Source organism: Herpailurus yagouaroundi, unplaced genomic scaffold (assembly GCF_014898765.1).
Source record: "Herpailurus yagouaroundi ecotype Mexico unplaced genomic scaffold, PumYag 182, whole genome shotgun sequence".
NCBI classification, from domain to species: domain Eukaryota; kingdom Metazoa; phylum Chordata; class Mammalia; order Carnivora; family Felidae; genus Herpailurus; species Herpailurus yagouaroundi.
The window spans coordinates 38,094,844-38,112,189 of record NW_024412413.1 but is presented as its reverse complement, the minus strand read 5'-3'; the positions used below and the strand labels follow the sequence as shown (position 1 = coordinate 38,112,189).

General features: G+C 37.9%; 1 protein-coding gene across 1 annotated transcript in view; it reads left to right on the top strand.

Annotated features, from left to right (window-relative positions):
- Positions 1-17,346, top strand: part of ACSS3 (acyl-CoA synthetase short chain family member 3) — a 154,805-nt gene that overhangs the window by 67,457 nt on the left and 70,002 nt on the right. The window contains exons 6-7 of the mRNA XM_040491334.1: positions 339-419; positions 501-596. Of these exons, the coding sequence (XP_040347268.1) occupies positions 339-419; positions 501-596 (177 nt within the window). The remainder of the gene's footprint in view (positions 1-338; positions 420-500; positions 597-17,346) is intronic.

Below are 17,346 nucleotides of genomic sequence, written 5' to 3'. Positions count from 1 at the left end.
CGTTTTCATTCTGGAAATATGCCTGCAAATGTAATGTTAATTTATGTCACCACTGGAAAAAAATTTTTTATTGCATGTAATTCTGTGAAGTCATAAGTTTTCTTTAGAAAGTCAAGAATGGTCTGTGAGAATGTATTCTACAAGTGAACTGATGTGGACATTATTAATGGGGGAACCAAATAAATACTGAAGTAAATACAATTGGATGAAAACCAACTACGTACTTTATAGAATATAAAAGACTTTAAACAGGAACTTTTTGAGATGGATAGTGTGAAGGCAGAGAATTTTTTAACACATCGTTTATTGATGTTCACCTCATGTTTTCTCTCTTTTAGGGTGTGGTTAGACCCACTGGGGGATATGCTGTGATGCTAAACTGGACAATGTCTTCTATATATGGACTTAAACCTGGAGAGGTAATCATGGTTTTAAATTCATGTTACAGGAACATTTCTCTGATGAACGTATATGTATTTTATTACCTTCTTATTTTTTAGGTGTGGTGGGCAGCCTCTGACTTAGGCTGGGTTGTTGGACATTCCTATATCTGTTATGGACCTCTTCTACATGGGAACACAACAGTTTTATATGAGGTAATAAGATGAAATTAATACCATCTAAACAATTTTTTTAACTGAAGGTTTTAAAGAAGTGGTTTCTAAGTGGGAACCGAAAAATTTGGATTTGGGGAATGACACTTTTTTATATCTTCTTCCAGTTAAAAATAGGATATCAAAAGAGAATGGAATACAGAAAATAATAGCCAGCTATTAAAATTGTGCTGAACAAAACCAGCAAAAATTATATTATGAAAAACATATACTCATCAGCTTGATGTCTATCCCTAACGGATTTCTAGAAAGTATTATACAAAGGCATTGCAATAAAATAAATGTTTTTTTAAAATAAGGATTCTCTTTGAAGTAAACAAATTAAGCCTCAACACTGAATCCCTATTATGAATTATGGTGTTAGTAACATACACGTAACAGAGTTGAAGGTGCCATTGTAAGTATTTATATTTAGAAATATAAGCTGCCTTTAGAACTGAAGAACATACAATTCTTGTGCATTTACCATTGGCCTTTTATTACTTCTTGAGTTTATTTGAAACATGATTTTAATACTATGAAAGGGGCTTGGTGGTTTTTTTTTTTTTTTTTGGAATGATGTACTCAAGAGGAATGTAGATGCTTTATAAATATTTTTGTGTAAAGGAGTGAATGTAATAGCTACATTCTTAAACCTTTGATCTGAATTCTGGTTTCCTTCACACCAAGTGTAAATATCTTCAATTCTTTCTGATAACAAAACAAAGCTTTTTAGACCTTTGCCCACTTCTAGCTATCCCATCTTTATTTTCTTCTCCACTAAACTCCTTGAAAAAAAAATACCCAGTTCACACTGTGCGAATTTCATATTCTTCTAGTTCATCTTTATCCCACTGTGGTCCAATTTTTATCCACATGACTTCATAGAAGCTGCTGCAGCAGAGGTCAACAGTGACTTCTTAAGTGACCAAGTCAAAAAGTCTTCAATCTGATTTAATTTTCACTCTTTTAGTGCATCAACCGTGCTATTTGCTGCAAGTAATTATTTCTCCTCTTGAGCTCCCTGCCCTTTTGCTATTTGTTCAGGCTGTTTCTTTTGCCTGGCATGACTTTTCCTGTGTCTTTCCTTCCCTTCCAATCTTGAAGACTCTGCTTAGACGTTATCATCTCTCCAAAGTTTCCTCTTATATTCTTTGGTTTTGTTTAGGGCCCTTTCCATGGTTCCATTGCCCCCTGAGCACATGTCTATCACTGAGCACTGAGCTGAGCACACTGGTTTGCTTTGTTTATATCCAGTAGCATGTGAGATCTTCAAAAACCCGTCTCCCAGCACAGTGTGTAGCAAACACTGAACACTCAATAAATGCTCATGGAACTAAATTGAGCTCCACTCCTTTGTTCTCCTCCTACCTCTCAAGACAGCTTGTCCTCATTTTCCTCTCTTGGTTTCCCTTACTTTGGTCCTAAACACTGGAGGTTAGAAGGGTCTTATTCCTAACCTTCTTTTCTCATCAGATATATATGTTCTGTAATCTCCATGCAGTTGGATTTGAGTAGTACAAATTAAACCAAGGCTTCTGTCTACTCCTGTCTATATCAGATCTTCCTGCTGAGCACCAACTTATTGTTAGACCATCTTTGGATGGTCCATACACATCTTATGCTCAAGATGACAACCTGAACTTGCCGTCTCCATTCTTCCCTGCAAAACACATTTCTTTCCAGGTACTCTACAATGTTAATTTGACCTGCACTTACTCAGTTATCCAAACTAAGAATCAGGGAGTGATTCTAATTTCATTATCCTTACATATCACACCCTATTGGTCATTACATTTTGTTGAGTTTATATTTTAGTACCTATCAAGAGTATCCTCTTTTCCATGACTCCTGCCGTATATTCAAAGCTGATATTCAGCTGCTATGCATGTGTATGTTGTTGACTGGTGTGTGTTCTGTGTTTGACTTCTGATTTGACTCGTGCCTATGCTTTGCAGTTGTAGATTTCAGATTATCCTCAGATAATCAGTCTAGAGCGCATTCTAACAGGTGCTCTTGCCTTTAAAGTTCCTTTCAGTCTACCTCTCCCCTAACTCCAGTTTCTGAGCTCTCCCTACTTATGTAATTATCTGTCTAAAATGCAAAAGCCAACATAGAACTTTGTTGCTTAAAATCCTTCAAAGGGTTAAGTTCTACTTCTGCAAAGACGAAGATGACATACTTTTCTCTATTCCTGTCTCTAAATAAGACTAAAAATCATAAGAATTATGTCTAGTGAAAACATTACAAGACTAAAAGTTGGAGAGAAGAAGGGAAACTTGCTTTTAGGGACCTTGGGACCCAAGGAACAACGTGGTGATAAGACTCTGGGTTTTATTTTTCCCTCATATATCCTATATTCACTGCTGAAAAAGCTGGAAACCCAGAAACACTAATAACAACAACAACAAAACACACACACACACACACCCCTAAAAAAATGTAAAGAAACATGATCTCTTAAGCCAAAGGAATAGGAAAAAGAAAGCCTAAGTAAAACGTAAAACTTTTAGATGGTTCTCCTCTAGGCAAACACCATAGAAAAATTCATGCTCTCTCTCCCCACCCCCAACAGCAAAAGCTGAGCTTAGTCTTCCATATTTGTCAAAGTGTAAGGAGGAAGTGTAACCCTCCATCTTCCCACAGGGGTATCAGAGAAGTTTGAACTAGGGAGCCAAGACTTTTATCCCTGCCAGGTGGTAATGAGGACCCCTCAAACTTGTAGTGACAGTGGAGACCATAGGAGTCTGGACTTATACCCCCTCCTGTCAGTAATGAGGTACCCCTCTTCCCATTAAGCTGGTATCAGGGAGCAGTTACTCTTACCTCACCCAGCCAGGGGGTTATCAGTGGAAGCCTACTGTTGGAAGTAGAACCCACCCAGAACAATGAGAAGCATCCTCGCACTTGGGTATCAGTGAAGGCCAAATGAGGAATCTGGATTTTTATCTCTACCTCTCCATTCCTTAATGGAGTGGAACCAAAGTAAAGCCATCTATAACAGAAGATGTAAATATGAGCCAGTCTTATAATATAATACACAAAATATCTAAGATTTGATGAAAAAAAAGTCACTCCTCACACCAGAAACTAGAATGATCTCAAGCTACTTGAGAAAAAACAATTTATAGAGACCAATTGAGATGTTAGAATTATCTGACAAAGGTTTTAAAGTAGCCATGATGAAAGTACTTATGAGCATTCTTGAAACAAATGGCAAAATAGAAAGTCACACTAAATGTGTAGAAGTTATAAAGGACAACTGTATGGAAATCTTAGAACTGAAAATGACAATAACCTAAATAAAAACTCATTGTGTGTGTGTGTTGGGGAGGGTGTGGTGGTGAAATAAGTGAAAGGGATTAAGAAGTACAATCTTGCAGCTATCAAATAAGTCACAGAGATGAAAAATACAGCATAAGGAATACAGTCAATAATATTATAATAATGCTGTATGGTGACAGTGACAGATGGTGACTACACTTCTCATGGTGAGGATCATGTAATGTATATAAACTTGTCAAATCACTTTGTTGTATGCCTGAAACTAATATAACATTGTATGTCAACTATAACTCAATAATAAATTTAAAAACACAAAGCAAAACACCTCAGTGGATGGGCTCAATGCCAGAATGGAGGGAGGGGGAAGAAGACTCAGTAAACTGGAAGAAGGAACAATAGAAGTTACCCAATGAAAACAAGAGAAGGAAAATAGACTGGAAAGAAAAATTAGCAGAGCTCCAGGGACATGTGGAATGATGACACAAGATCTAGCTTTTTTGATATTCGCGTCACGAAAGGAGAGGAGAAAGGGGTCAGGCTGAAAAAATAATGAAAATTCACACCTTCTTAAATTTAGCCAAAACTATACATCTATAGATTCAAGAAACAGAGTAAACCTCCAGACTGGATTAGTCTACAGAAACACACACACACACACACACACACACACACACACACACACACAAATCATAAATTTCTGAACACTAAAGACAAAAAGTAATCTTGAGACCAATGGGAAAGAAAGAATACCTTATCTATGAGGAAAAGCCATTTGAATGACAGGATTTTTCTTTGGAGGCCAGAGGAAAGTGACACATTTTTCAAGTTTGGAAAGTAAGGAATTGTCAATCCAGAATCCTATATCCATCAAAAGATACTTTGGAAATAAAGAAGAAAGACATACATTCTCAGGATGAAGAAAAACTTATAAGAATTTGTCACCACAGGCCTCCCTCAAAGGAATGGCCAATGGCCAGGACTTAATGGTAAAAGATTTAATACTCCTCTTATGTCTAGACCAAGGCTAGGATGCTCACTCTCACCCTCTATTTCAACATAGTTCTGGAAACAAACACAAAAACATTTCAGAAAGGAAGAAATAAAATTGTCTCTATTTGAGTCTGCACGATTATCTATGTAGAAAATTATAGAACATATAAAAACACATAATAAGTGAATTCAGTCAGGTCTCAGTATACAAGGTAAACACAAATATCAACTGTATTTCTGTATACTAGCAATGAACGTTTGTGGTTATGAAAAGGCAACAGGAGGAATCCATATGGAGATGGAACTGTTCTGCATCTCAACTATATCAATATCCTGATTGTGATATTAAACTACAGTTTTGCAAACTGTTAACACTGGGTAAATCTGAGTAAAAGGTACATGGCATATTTGCAGGTGAATCTACAGTTAGCTCATATAAAAAGTTTAATTCAAAAATTAAAAAAAAAATTAAAAATCTTCAAAGAACTCCTGTCTCTTAAAAAACATAACTCAAGCTTATTTGCCAGATACAAATGATTGATAGTCATCTGCCCTTTGGTATGTTTAAATCTTATTTCTGACTCAGCTTCCCACTTAATAATCCTGTTTTACAGGCACTTACGTGAACAGAACTGCCAGTATTAGCTTGTTCCTGACAGTAAAATTCCACTTGTTCTGATCATGTAATAGAGTGGTCCATTTTCTTAAGAGATCAAGTTAAATATCATCTCCTATCTGATATTTCCTTTGCTTTTCTCAGGCTGATTGAGGTGTTCTTTGTGCTTCTATGATATCTAGATACCTCTGACCTTGTAGATTCAGTGCTGTGATACTGTAAACTTTAAGGGCAGGGGATGTTTGTCATTTCTGTACCCTCCCCATGCCTGACACAGTGCCTTCCAGGTGGTAGGTAAAATTTGTTGTGTAAATGAACCATTTCTAAGGGGATTAACTGACAATGCAAGTGTGCAAAATGCAGGGAAAATACTCACTTACTCAATTAAACAAAGCTAAAATAAACTGGAAATGAGTTCTGATTTGTCACCAGTCCAGCAAGTGAAAAAATATTGATTAACCTCCCCCAAGTTATCATCCTATTTGTGCCCCAATTTTAAGTGGATTACCAAATTAATATTATTTTATTTTTGTCTGGTTAGTATTTTTTATTTAAGAAGCCAAAATATCCCATTAAAAAGTTAAAAATACATTCTTTTTATGGTGAATAGAATACTTCTTGTACTTCTCATAGGATTATCTCTTCTAAAGAGAAATAAAATCATATACATCTCAGTATGTTCAATGTTTTATTTTCATTTTAAATGAGTTATAGAATTTCAAAGCTATAAAATAGTTATTGAATTGGTGAGTGTGACAATATGTTTCCATATTGATGAATTTTGAGTTAATAAAAATTGATGTTCTTCAGTACTGGTTCATTATGTGCCCAAGTCATCTATGGTTCATAAAACATACCTCTTATTGAATGCAAATGGTTCGTGATATTTAATGAATGAATAATGAATGAATTTTTTTTCTCAGCAAAGATCACTTTTTTATATTCTGGAACTTAATACACATCTATAATTACATTGGCCGAAAAAACTTAAAAATGGATATAACTAAGTTGGATCATCAGTTTAATTTCTAGATATGTTAAGAGTCACCCACCTGAAATGATCTGTGTTTCAACATGAACACATACAGCGGATATTTAAATACAATTTTCTTTTCTGCCATAGTGTACATATAGCTGTGCATCTGTAGAGTGAAAACATATTGGAAATTCTAACTGTGGGTTTACCTTTACTTCCTGATAATTAAACCAAATGAAAAAAATATGTTTGTTTATTTTTGAGAGAGAGACAGTGCGAACCAGGAAGGGGCAGAGAGAAAGAGAGAGGGAGACACAGAATCCGAAACAGGCTCCAGGCTCTGAGCTGTCAGCACAGAGCCTGACATGGGACTTGAACTCATGAACCATGAGATCATGACCTGAGCCAAAGTCAGACGCTTAACTGACTGAGCCACCCAATCGCCTCGATAATTACCAAATTTTTAACACGTTACTATTTCTTTCGTTAAAACAAACAGTCCCACAGAAATCCTTGATTCCCTTATCCCCTTGCATTTAGAACACTGTCTTCATCTTTGAAGACTTGCCTGCACCCAGTAGTTGGAAGTTACTCTGCAGTTCTCATGTTGGCATCTGTCACCATCATTCCATAATAAGAGTTTTTGATAATTTCCCAATTTCTCTCTGTTTTTCCTTTTTTTTCCAATGTATGAAATTTATTGTCAAATTGGTTTCCATACAACACCCAGTGCTCATCCCAAAAGGTGCCCTCCCCAATACCCATCACCCACCCTCCCCTCCCTCTCACCCCCCATCAGCCCTCAGTTTGTTCTCAGTTTTTAAGAGTCTCTTATGCTTTGGCTCTCTCCCACTCTAACCTCTTGTTTTTTTCCTTCCCCTCCCCCATGGGTTTCTGTTAAGTTTCTCAGGATCCATATAAGAGTCAAAACATATGGTCTGTCTTTCTCTGTATGGCTTATTTTGCTTAGCATCACACTCTCCAGTTCCATCCACGTTGCTACAAAGGGCCATATTTCATTCTTTCTCATTGCCACGTAGTACTCCATTGTGTATATAAACCACAATTTCTTTATCCATTCATCAGTTGATGGACATTTAGGCTCTTTCCATAATTTGGCTATTGTTGAGAGTGCTGCTATAAACATTGGGGTACAAGTGCCCCTATGCATCAGTACTCCTGTATCCCTTGGGTAAATTCCTAGCAGTGCTATTGCTGGGTCATAGGGTCGGTCTATTTTTAATTTTTTGAGGAACCTCCACACTGTTTTCCAGAGTGGCTGCACCATTTTGCATTCCCACCAACACTGCAAGATGGTTCCTGTTTCTCTACATCCTCTCAGCATCTATAGTCTCCTGATTTGTTCATTTTGGCCACTCTGACTGGCGTGAGGTGATATCTGAGTGTGGTTTTGATTTGTATTTCCCTGATGAGGAGCGACGTTGAGCATCTTTTCGTGTGCCTGTTGGCCATCTGGATGTCTTCTTTAGAGAAGTGTCTATTCATGTTTTCTGCCCATTTCTTCACTGGGTTATTTGTTTTTTGGGTGTGGAGTTTGGTGAGCTCCTTATTGATTTTGGATACTAGCCCTTTGCTCGATGTGTCATTTGCAAATATCTTTTCCCATTCAGTTGGTTGCCTTTTAGTTTTGTTGATTGTTTCCTTTGCTGTGCAGAAGCTTTTTATCTTGATGAGGTCCCAATAGTTCATTTTTGCTTTTAATCCCCTTGCCTTTGGGGATGTGTCAAGTAAGAAATTGCTGTGGCTGATGTCAGAGAGGTCTTTTCCTGCTTTCTCCTCTAGGGTTTTGATGGTTTCCTGTCTCACATTCAGGTCCTTTATCCATTTTGAGTTTATTTTTGTGAATGGTGTAATAAAGTGGTCTAGTTTCATTCTTCTGCATGTTGCTGTCCAGTTCTCCCAGCACCATTTGTTAAAGAGACTGTCTTTTTTCCATTGGATGTTCTTTCCGGCTTTGTCAAAGATGAGTTGGCCATACGTTTTTGGGTCTAGGTCTGGGGTTTCTATTCTATTCCATTGGTCTATGTGTCTGTTTTTGTGCCAATACCATGCTGTCTTCATGATTACAGCTTTGTAGCAGAGGCTAAAGTCTGGGATTGTGATGCCTCCTGCTTTGGTCTTCTTAAAATTACTTTGGCTATTCAGGGCCTTTTGAGGTTCCATATGAATTTTAGGATTGCTTGTTGTAGTTTTGAGAAGAATGCTGGTGCAATTTTGATTGGGATTGCATTGAATGTGTAGATAGCTTTTGGTAGTATTGACATTTTGACAATATTTATTCTTCCAACCCATGAGCACGGAATGTTTTTCCATTTCTTTATATCTTCTTCAATTTCCTTCATAAGCTTTCTATAGTTTTCAGCATACAGATCTTTTACATCTTTGGTTAGATTTATTCCTAGGTATTTTATGTTTCTTGGTGCAATTGTGAATGGGATCAGTTTCTTTATTTGTCTTTCTGTTGCTTCATTATTAGCATATAAGAATGCAACTGATTTCTGTACATTGATCTTGTATCCTGCAGCTTTGCTAAATTCATGGATCAGTTCTAGCAGACTTTTGGTGGAGTCTATCGGATTTTCCATGCATAATATCATGTCATCTGCAAAAAGCAAAAGCTTAACTTCATCTTTGCCAATTTTGATGCCTTGATTTCCTTTTGTTGTCTGATTGTTGATGCTAGAACTTCCAACACTATGTTAAACAACAGCGGTGAGAGTGGACATCCCTGTCGTGTTCCTGATCTCAGGGAAAAAGCTCTCAGTTTTTCCCCATTGAGGATGATGTTAGCTGTGGGCTTTTCATTAGTGGCTTTATGATCTTTAAGTATTTTCCTTCTATCCCGACTTTCTTGAGGGTTTTTATTAAGAAACGTTGCTGAATTTTGTCAGAAGCCTTTTCTGCATCGATTGGCAGGATCATATGGTTCTTCTCTTTTCTTTTATTAATGTGATGTATCACGTTGATTGATTTGCGAATGTTGAACCAGCCCTGCATCCCAGAAATGATTCCCACTTGATCATGGTGAATCATTCTTTTTATATGCTGTTGAATTCGATTTGCTAGTATCTTATTGAGATTTTTTGCATCCATATTCATCAGGGATATTGGCCTGTAGTTCTCTTTTATTACTGGGTCTCTGTCTGGTTTAGGAATCAAAGTAATACTGGCTTCATAGAATGAGTCTGGAAGTTTTCCTTCTCTTTCTATTTTTTGGAATAGCTTGAGAAGGATAGGTATTATCTGTGCTTTAAACGTCTGGTAGAAGTTCCCTGGGAAGCCATCTGGTCCTGGACTCTTATTTGTTGGGAGATTTTTGATGACTGATTCAATTTCTTCGCTGGTGATGGGTCTGTTCAAGCTTTCTATTTCCTCCTGATTGAGTTTTGGAAGTGTGTGTGTGTTTAGGAATTTGTCCATTTCTTCCAGGTTGTCCAGTTTATGGGCATATAATTTTTCATAGTATTCCCTGATAATTGCTTGTATCTCTGAGGGATTGGTTGTAATAATTCCATTTTCATTCATGATATTATCTATTTGGGTCATCTCCCTTTTCTTTTTGAGAAGCCTGGCTAGAGGTTTATCAATTTTGTTTATTTTTTCAAAAAACCAACTCTTGGTTTCATTGATCTTCTCTATAGTTTTTTTAGATTCTATATAGTTTATTTCTGCTCTGCTCTTTATTATTTCTCTTCTTCTGCTGGGTTTAGGCTGCCTTTGCTGTTCTGCTTCTATTTCCTTTAGGTGTGCTGTTAGATTTTGTATTTGGGATTTTTCTTGCTTCTTGAGATAGGCCTGGATTGCAATGTATTTTCCTCTCAGGACTGCCTTCACTGCATCCCAAAGCATTTAGTTTGTTGTATTTTCATTTTCGTTTGTTTCCATATATTTTTAAATTTCTTCTCTAATTGCCTGGTTGACCCACTCATTCTTTAGTAGGGTGTTCTTTAACCTCCATGCTTTTGGAGGTTTTCCAGACTTTTTCCTGTGGTTGATTTCAAGCTTCATAGCATTGTGGTCTGAAAGTATGCATGGTATGATTTCTATTCTTGTATACTTGTGAAGGGCTGTTTTGTGACCCAGTATGTGATCTGTCTTGGAGAATGTTCCATGTGCACTCGAGAAGAAAGTATATTCTGTTGCTTTGGGATGCAGAGTTCTAAATATATCTGTCAAGTCCATCTGATCCAATGTCTCATTCAGGGCCCTTGTTTCTTTATTGACCGTGTGTCTAGATGATCTATCCATTTCTGTAAGTGGAGTGTTGAAGTCCCCTGCAATTACCACATTCTTATCAATAAGGTTGCTTATGTTTGTGAGTAGTTGTTTTATATATTTGGGGGCTCCCATATTCGGCGCATAGACATTTATAATTGTTAGCTCTTCCTGATGGATAGACCCTGTGATTATTATATAATGCCCTTCTTCATCTCTTGTTACAGCCTTTAATTTAAAGTCTAGTTTGTCTGATATAAGTATGGCTACTCCAGCTTTCTTTTGACTTCCAGTGGCATGATAAATAGTTCTCATCCCCTCACTCTCAATCTGAAGGTGTCCTCAGGTCTAAAATGAGTCTCTTGTAGACAGCAAATAGATGGGTCTTGTTTTTTTATCCATTCTGATACCCTATGTCTTTTGGTTGGCACATTTAGTCCATTTACATTCAGTGTTATTATAGAAAGATATAGGTTTAGAGTCATTGTGATGTCCGTAGGTTTCATGCTTGTAGCGATGTCTCTGGTACTTTGTCTCACAGGATCCCCCTTAGGATCTCTTGTAGGGCTGGTTTAGTGGTGACGCATTCCCTCAGTTTTTGTTTTTGGGAAGACCTTTATCTCTCCTTCTATTCTAAATGACAGACTTGCTGGATAAAGGATTCTCGGCTGCATATTTTTTCTGTTCATCTCCTCTGCCTCTTCAATCCGAGCCGTGGTTGTCTCCATTTTATTTTGCAGCTCATTAATAGCATTTTTTAGCTCCTCCTGTCTGTTCCTTAGTCCCTTGATCTCTGTAGCAATAGATTCTCTGCTGTCCTGCATACTGTTTTGAAGCCCAGCGATTAATTTTATGACTATTATTCTAAATTCACTTTCTGTTATATTGTTTAAATCGTTTTTGATCAGTTCGTTAGCTGTTGTTATTTCCTGGAGATTCATTTGAGGGGACTTCTTCCATTCGTTATTTTGGATAGTCCCTGGAGTGGTGCGGAACTGTGGGGCACTTCCTGTGTGCTGTCTTGAATAACTCACACTGGTGGGGGGGGCCGCAGTCAGACCTGATGTCTGCTCCCAGCCCACCTCTGGGGCCATAATCAGACTGGTGTGTGCCTTCTCTTACCCGCTCCTAGGGGCGGGATTCACTGTGGGGTGCCGTGGCCCGTCTGGGCTACTTGCACACTGCCAGAGTTGTGGTGCTGGGGATCTGGTGTATTAGCTGGGGTGGATCGGCAAGGTGCACAGGGGCAGGAGGGGCAGGCTCAGCTCACTTTTCCTTTGGAGATCCGCTTCACTGGGTGGGAGTCAGACCCGCCCCCCGCCGGAGGGATGGATCTGCAGAAGTACACCGTTGGGTGTTTGCGTGGTGCAAGCAAGTTCCCTGGCAGGAACTGATTCCCTTTGGGATTTTGGCTGGGGGATGGGCGAGGGAGATGGTGCTGGCGAGCGCCTCTGTTCCCCACCAAGCTGCGCTCTGTCGTCCGGGGCTCAACAACTCTCCCTCCCGTTGTCCTCCAGCCCTCCTGTTCTCGGAGCAGAGCTGTTAGCTTATAACCTTCCAGATGTTAAGTCCGCTTGCTGTCAGAACACACTCCATCGACCCCTCCGCTTTTGCCGGCCAGACTTGGGGGCTCTGCTTTGCCAGTGGGCTGCCCCTCCGCCCCAGCTCCCTCCCGCCAGTCCATGGAGCGCGCACGCCTCGCCGCCCTTCCTACCCTCTTCCGTGGGCCTCTTGTCTGTGCTTGGCTCCGGCGACTCCATTCTGCTAATCCTCTGGTGGTTTTCTGGGTTATTTAGGCAGGTGTAGGTGGAATCTAAGTGATCAGCAGGACGCGCGGTGAGCCCAGCGTCCTCCTAAGCCGCCATCTTCCCAGAAGCCCTCTCTGTTTTTCCAAATGCTGATGGCCATTTTCAGTCCTACTAATACTTGGATTTTCAACCCTTGAAGGTTGTTGGATCTCTTCCCTTATAAGGCACACCCTTCTGGAAGCTGTTCTAGTGCTCATTCTCGCTACAGTAATTTGCCCATTTGTTGCCTGAAATATATTTCTCTTAACCTTTAGATCTCAGCTCAAGTGTCTTTTCCTCCTGGAAGTCCTCTCTGACCTCTCTGATTAGCTGAAATCTTGTCATCTCTCCTAAGTTCCTTATGTTTTCCCTCCTGGTTTGTGTCCCAGATACAGTTTCCTATTAGTTTATAGGCCCCTTTAATTCGCTTATTTGCCCCTGTCTGCTCTTTGAGAGGGAAGAGATCATCTTAACATTTACATACCATCAATTCTCAGCTACTAGCCTTTAAAAAAAAATAATAATCGTACTTTAATAGATATGATTCATATATATTCAGTCACTTATAGCATAAGTATTATTTCTATTGAATTTTTTTGCAGTGACAGTTGAGTAATACACAAAACCTGGAATGTGTGTGTAATAGGTGTCCTTAGCCTTGCTCTCCACATGTATTTGGTTCCTACTAAATATTTGTTAAATAAATGCCTGGGTGAAGATATCAGTAAAAAAATAACTTGAGTTGTAAGTAAAGACCTGTCCCTCTGAGGGAGGAAAAAGTAATTCTAATTATCTTTACCAGAGAATTTCATGAACAAATTAAATAAATAAGGTAATAGGTTACATATTTAATAAGCAAAGATTTATTATTATTCATTGAACTGGACATATTTAATGTTTATTTATTTTTGAGAGAGGGAGAGAGAGTGTGAGTGGGGCACGGGAAGAGAGAGAGTGAGACACAGAATCTGAAGCAGGCTCCAGGCTCTGAGCTGTCAGCACAGAGCCTGATGCAGGGTTCGAACTCACAGACCGTGAGATCATGACCTGAGCCGAAGTCAGACACTTAACTGACTGAGCCACCCAGGCACCCCTGAACTAGGCATATTTAAAGTGTACAATTTGGGAAGCCAGATTGGACTGGCCAATTGGACTGCAAACCAATTCTGAGTAACTCAGATCTTATTTTTGAGATGAAAATAAACAGTGCTTTTCAGAAACTTAGTTTATTAATGGAGCACTGATTCCCACAGACTTAACTCCAACAACAGATAGACAAAGACATATTTGGTACGGCAGTTTTGTCAAAGAGGAGAAATTAAACAAACATGGCTTTAATATAGGAACTTTAATGTACAAACAACTTTAGCAACCTGGTATGTGTGTGTAGGCACATGTAAGTGATGGTTATACTCAGATATGCTTTCTGGTTTCTGTCTTCTATTTTGTATCTGTCCCCTTTTTCAAAAAGCCTATCACCTGCAGAATCAAAACCCAACATTTCTTCTCAAGGTCTAAGAAATCTGCCCGGGCCCCTTTTCTCCTCATCTCTCCTTGGGTACTAATGTACAAATGTATACCTTGTACATACATTTCAATTACAACAATGCTGTGAAACCCAGCCTTCTGTAATGGCGGCAGTGTGGCTAAGCAAGAAAACTTTACTCAACAGACATCTGTCTCCCCATTATAGTCCTTTATGATACTTTTTATTTCTGAAGCATCTGTTACATTGTCTGCTGTTTCTGATTTTATTTATTTTGAGTCTTCTCTCTCCCTAGTAGTCCAGCTAAAGGTTTATCGATTTTATCTTTTCCAACAACTCTTAGTTTTTATTTTTTCTATTGTTTTTTATTCTCTATTTGAAGTATTTCTACTCTAGTCTTTATTATTTCCTTGTTTCTGCTAACTTCCATCTTAGCTGTTCTTTAGATCCTTGAGATGTAAAGTTAGTTTGAGATCTTTCTCTCTCTTTTTTAATGTCAGGGTTTGTTGCTATAAACTTGCCTCTTAGTGTCACTTCTTTTGTTGCATCCCATAAGTTTTGCTATGTTGTGTTTTCATTTTCATTTGTCTCAAGATACTTTTAAAATTCTCTTGATTTCTCTATTGACCCACTTGCTGTTCAAGAGTGTGTTGTTTCCACATATTTGTGAATGTCACTGTTTTCTTACTATTGATTTCTAGAGTACAAAGTTTCAGTTATTTAAGAGGAATAAATTCTGGAGATCTAATGTATAGCGACACGACTATAGTTTAAAATACAATATTGTATTTTGCTAAGAGGGTGGATTGCAAGTGTTCTCACCACCCCCCCACACACACAAGAAAGTGTATACATGTATCAAAACACCAAGTTACACATTTTAAATACATACAATTTTTATGTGTCATTATACCTCAGTAAATCTGAGGAAGATTATATAAAACTATGTGTACATAAAAATATACCAAAATATACTAAAATAGGTTTTTCCTTAAAAAAAAAAAAAAGAAAGAAAACAGCATACTATTGTTGGCTAAATTACCTAGAATGGAATGCTAGATATTAGTCTCCTTAACTTTAGCTTGGTATTAAGTCATAAACTAGTTAGTATGCTTGATCTTGATATGGCAGTTCTCATTTTTATGTAATAACTGTCTCCTTGGAAGTCCTCAAGGAAGGAAAGCCTGCTCTCATTTTACATCTGTTTGCATTTCACAAACTCTACACTTCATAACAGCAAGCCATTTCAATAAACTCTTATGCATGCTCACTAAATTAACCAGGACCAATGGCTGTCTGTTAATTCAACAATTAGCTTTGAAGATATATCCTATATTCCTCCTTCTCAGACGATAAATTAGTTAGAGGAGGTAGAGGATTTATTTAAGATTCTGAATTGTGGTATAGGAGCATGGTTACTGGACTGGAAATACGAACATCTGTGTTATTTATCTTGCTCTGCGTTTATCTACCTATATGACGTTAGGCAAGTTAATTCAACCTCTTGGGGAATCTGTTTCTTCATCATTGAAACTAGAGGATTGACACATGGTCTCCCCATTCTGCACTTCCGTGAATCTTCTCCAAATCAATTTTTTTTTCTAGAATAAGTATATTATTTGGTAACATTTTAAATTTTAATTCTGGAATTCATTTCAATTTTTTTTCCCTAGAGAATGATACTGACTCTTCAAATGTATTACTGAAGATTTCATTCTAAATTAGTGAAATTAAAAAACATTTTTAAAATGTTTATATATTTTTGAGAGAGAGACAGAGTGTGAGTGGGGTCGGGGCAGAAAGAGAGGGAGACACAGAATCTGAAGCAGGCTCCAGGCTCCAAGCTCTCAGCACAGAGCCTGATGCGGGGCTCGAACTCATGAACCATGAGATCATGACCTGGGCCGAAGTCGGATGCTTAACTGACTGAGCCACCCAGGTGCCCCCCAAAATTTTAATGTTTGAGAGGCAGCATAGCAGTTAAGACTTCCATTGTAAGATTCCTGAAACTTCCACGTATTATTTGTTTGGCCTCAGATAAGTTGCCTAACTGCTCTCAGACTCAGTTTTCTCATCTGTAATTGTCAATATTAATATTACTTTTCAAAAACATAACAGTACTTTTCTCATATATCATTAAATTGGTTAATCCGTGAAAAGCCCTTAGAAAGGTTGCCGGGCTATAATAGTAGAATAAATACTGGATATTATAAGCTACTGTCATTATCCAAACATATGAATCTATTCTTTGCCAGAATAAATTCTACAATATAAACACCAACCGTTCATTCCCATGCAATCCAGTCATTGTAATGCTTGAATATTCAGGTGCTCCACATTTCTTCCTTCAAAGTCTATCCTCCTAACTCTGCAGCAGTCATCAGAGCACTAAAGGCAGCTCCCTTTGGAGCCCATTAACTTTCTTCTAAGAGCCAGGCAGAGGAATCAGCACACAAGGATGTGTTGATTCTGCTAGTACCGATTTTGAAGAATGAGTAGCATATATGGAAAATAATCCAGTGATCTGTCCCCTCAAGTATCTGTCCTTTCAGAGTTGAACCAGGAGTGAAAGAAGAGTAGCCTTGATGCCTTTTATCTGTGAATAAACCAGTACATTTAATGGCTTACCATTATCCAAACATGTATAATCTTTCTCTTCTATTTTTTGGTGGGCTTTATCATTGCTGGTTTATAAGCTATATGTATCTTTAAAGAATTCAGAATATTCAGCTTGATAATTTCTTACTGAGTGCTCTTTTCCTGAATTCATAGGAAGAAGGAAGAGTTTAGATACTATCTATTCTTTCTTCATAGAATGATTAGTGTGAAAATGAGCTCTACACTTTCCTTTATTTGCATGGGAATCAGATAAGATAATGTATATGAAATTAGTTTGAAAGCTGCAAAGAAATATCACAATATGTGTGTGTATAGTAAAATATGGCCACACACATATTTTACACATAATTATTATTACTTTATATACATGGATCAAAACTTGTAGCCATTTTCCTATGTGAAATCTCATGTTTGAGAGTATTGAGGATACTACTTTAAATATTTTAAAATTATTTTTGTATTTAACATTTGTTAGATCATCCACAGCGCACCTTCAATGCACATGTCACCTACTTCTGTACTGCACTGGGCCTATAATCTCCGCGAAGACATCCTATGATGTATGTTCCACACGTGGACCTTCTGAATTCTTATCTCCTTCAAGGCTTCATTTTAAACATGTAATTGCTTGCATGTATAGAGTTACCTTCTTTTTGCAAGAATTTTGCATTTTACGTGTTAACCTGTTTTCTCTAATTTGATTATCAGTTGTTTTCAGGACAGAGATTTGCTTCCTCCAAGCACAGGGATACGTTGCT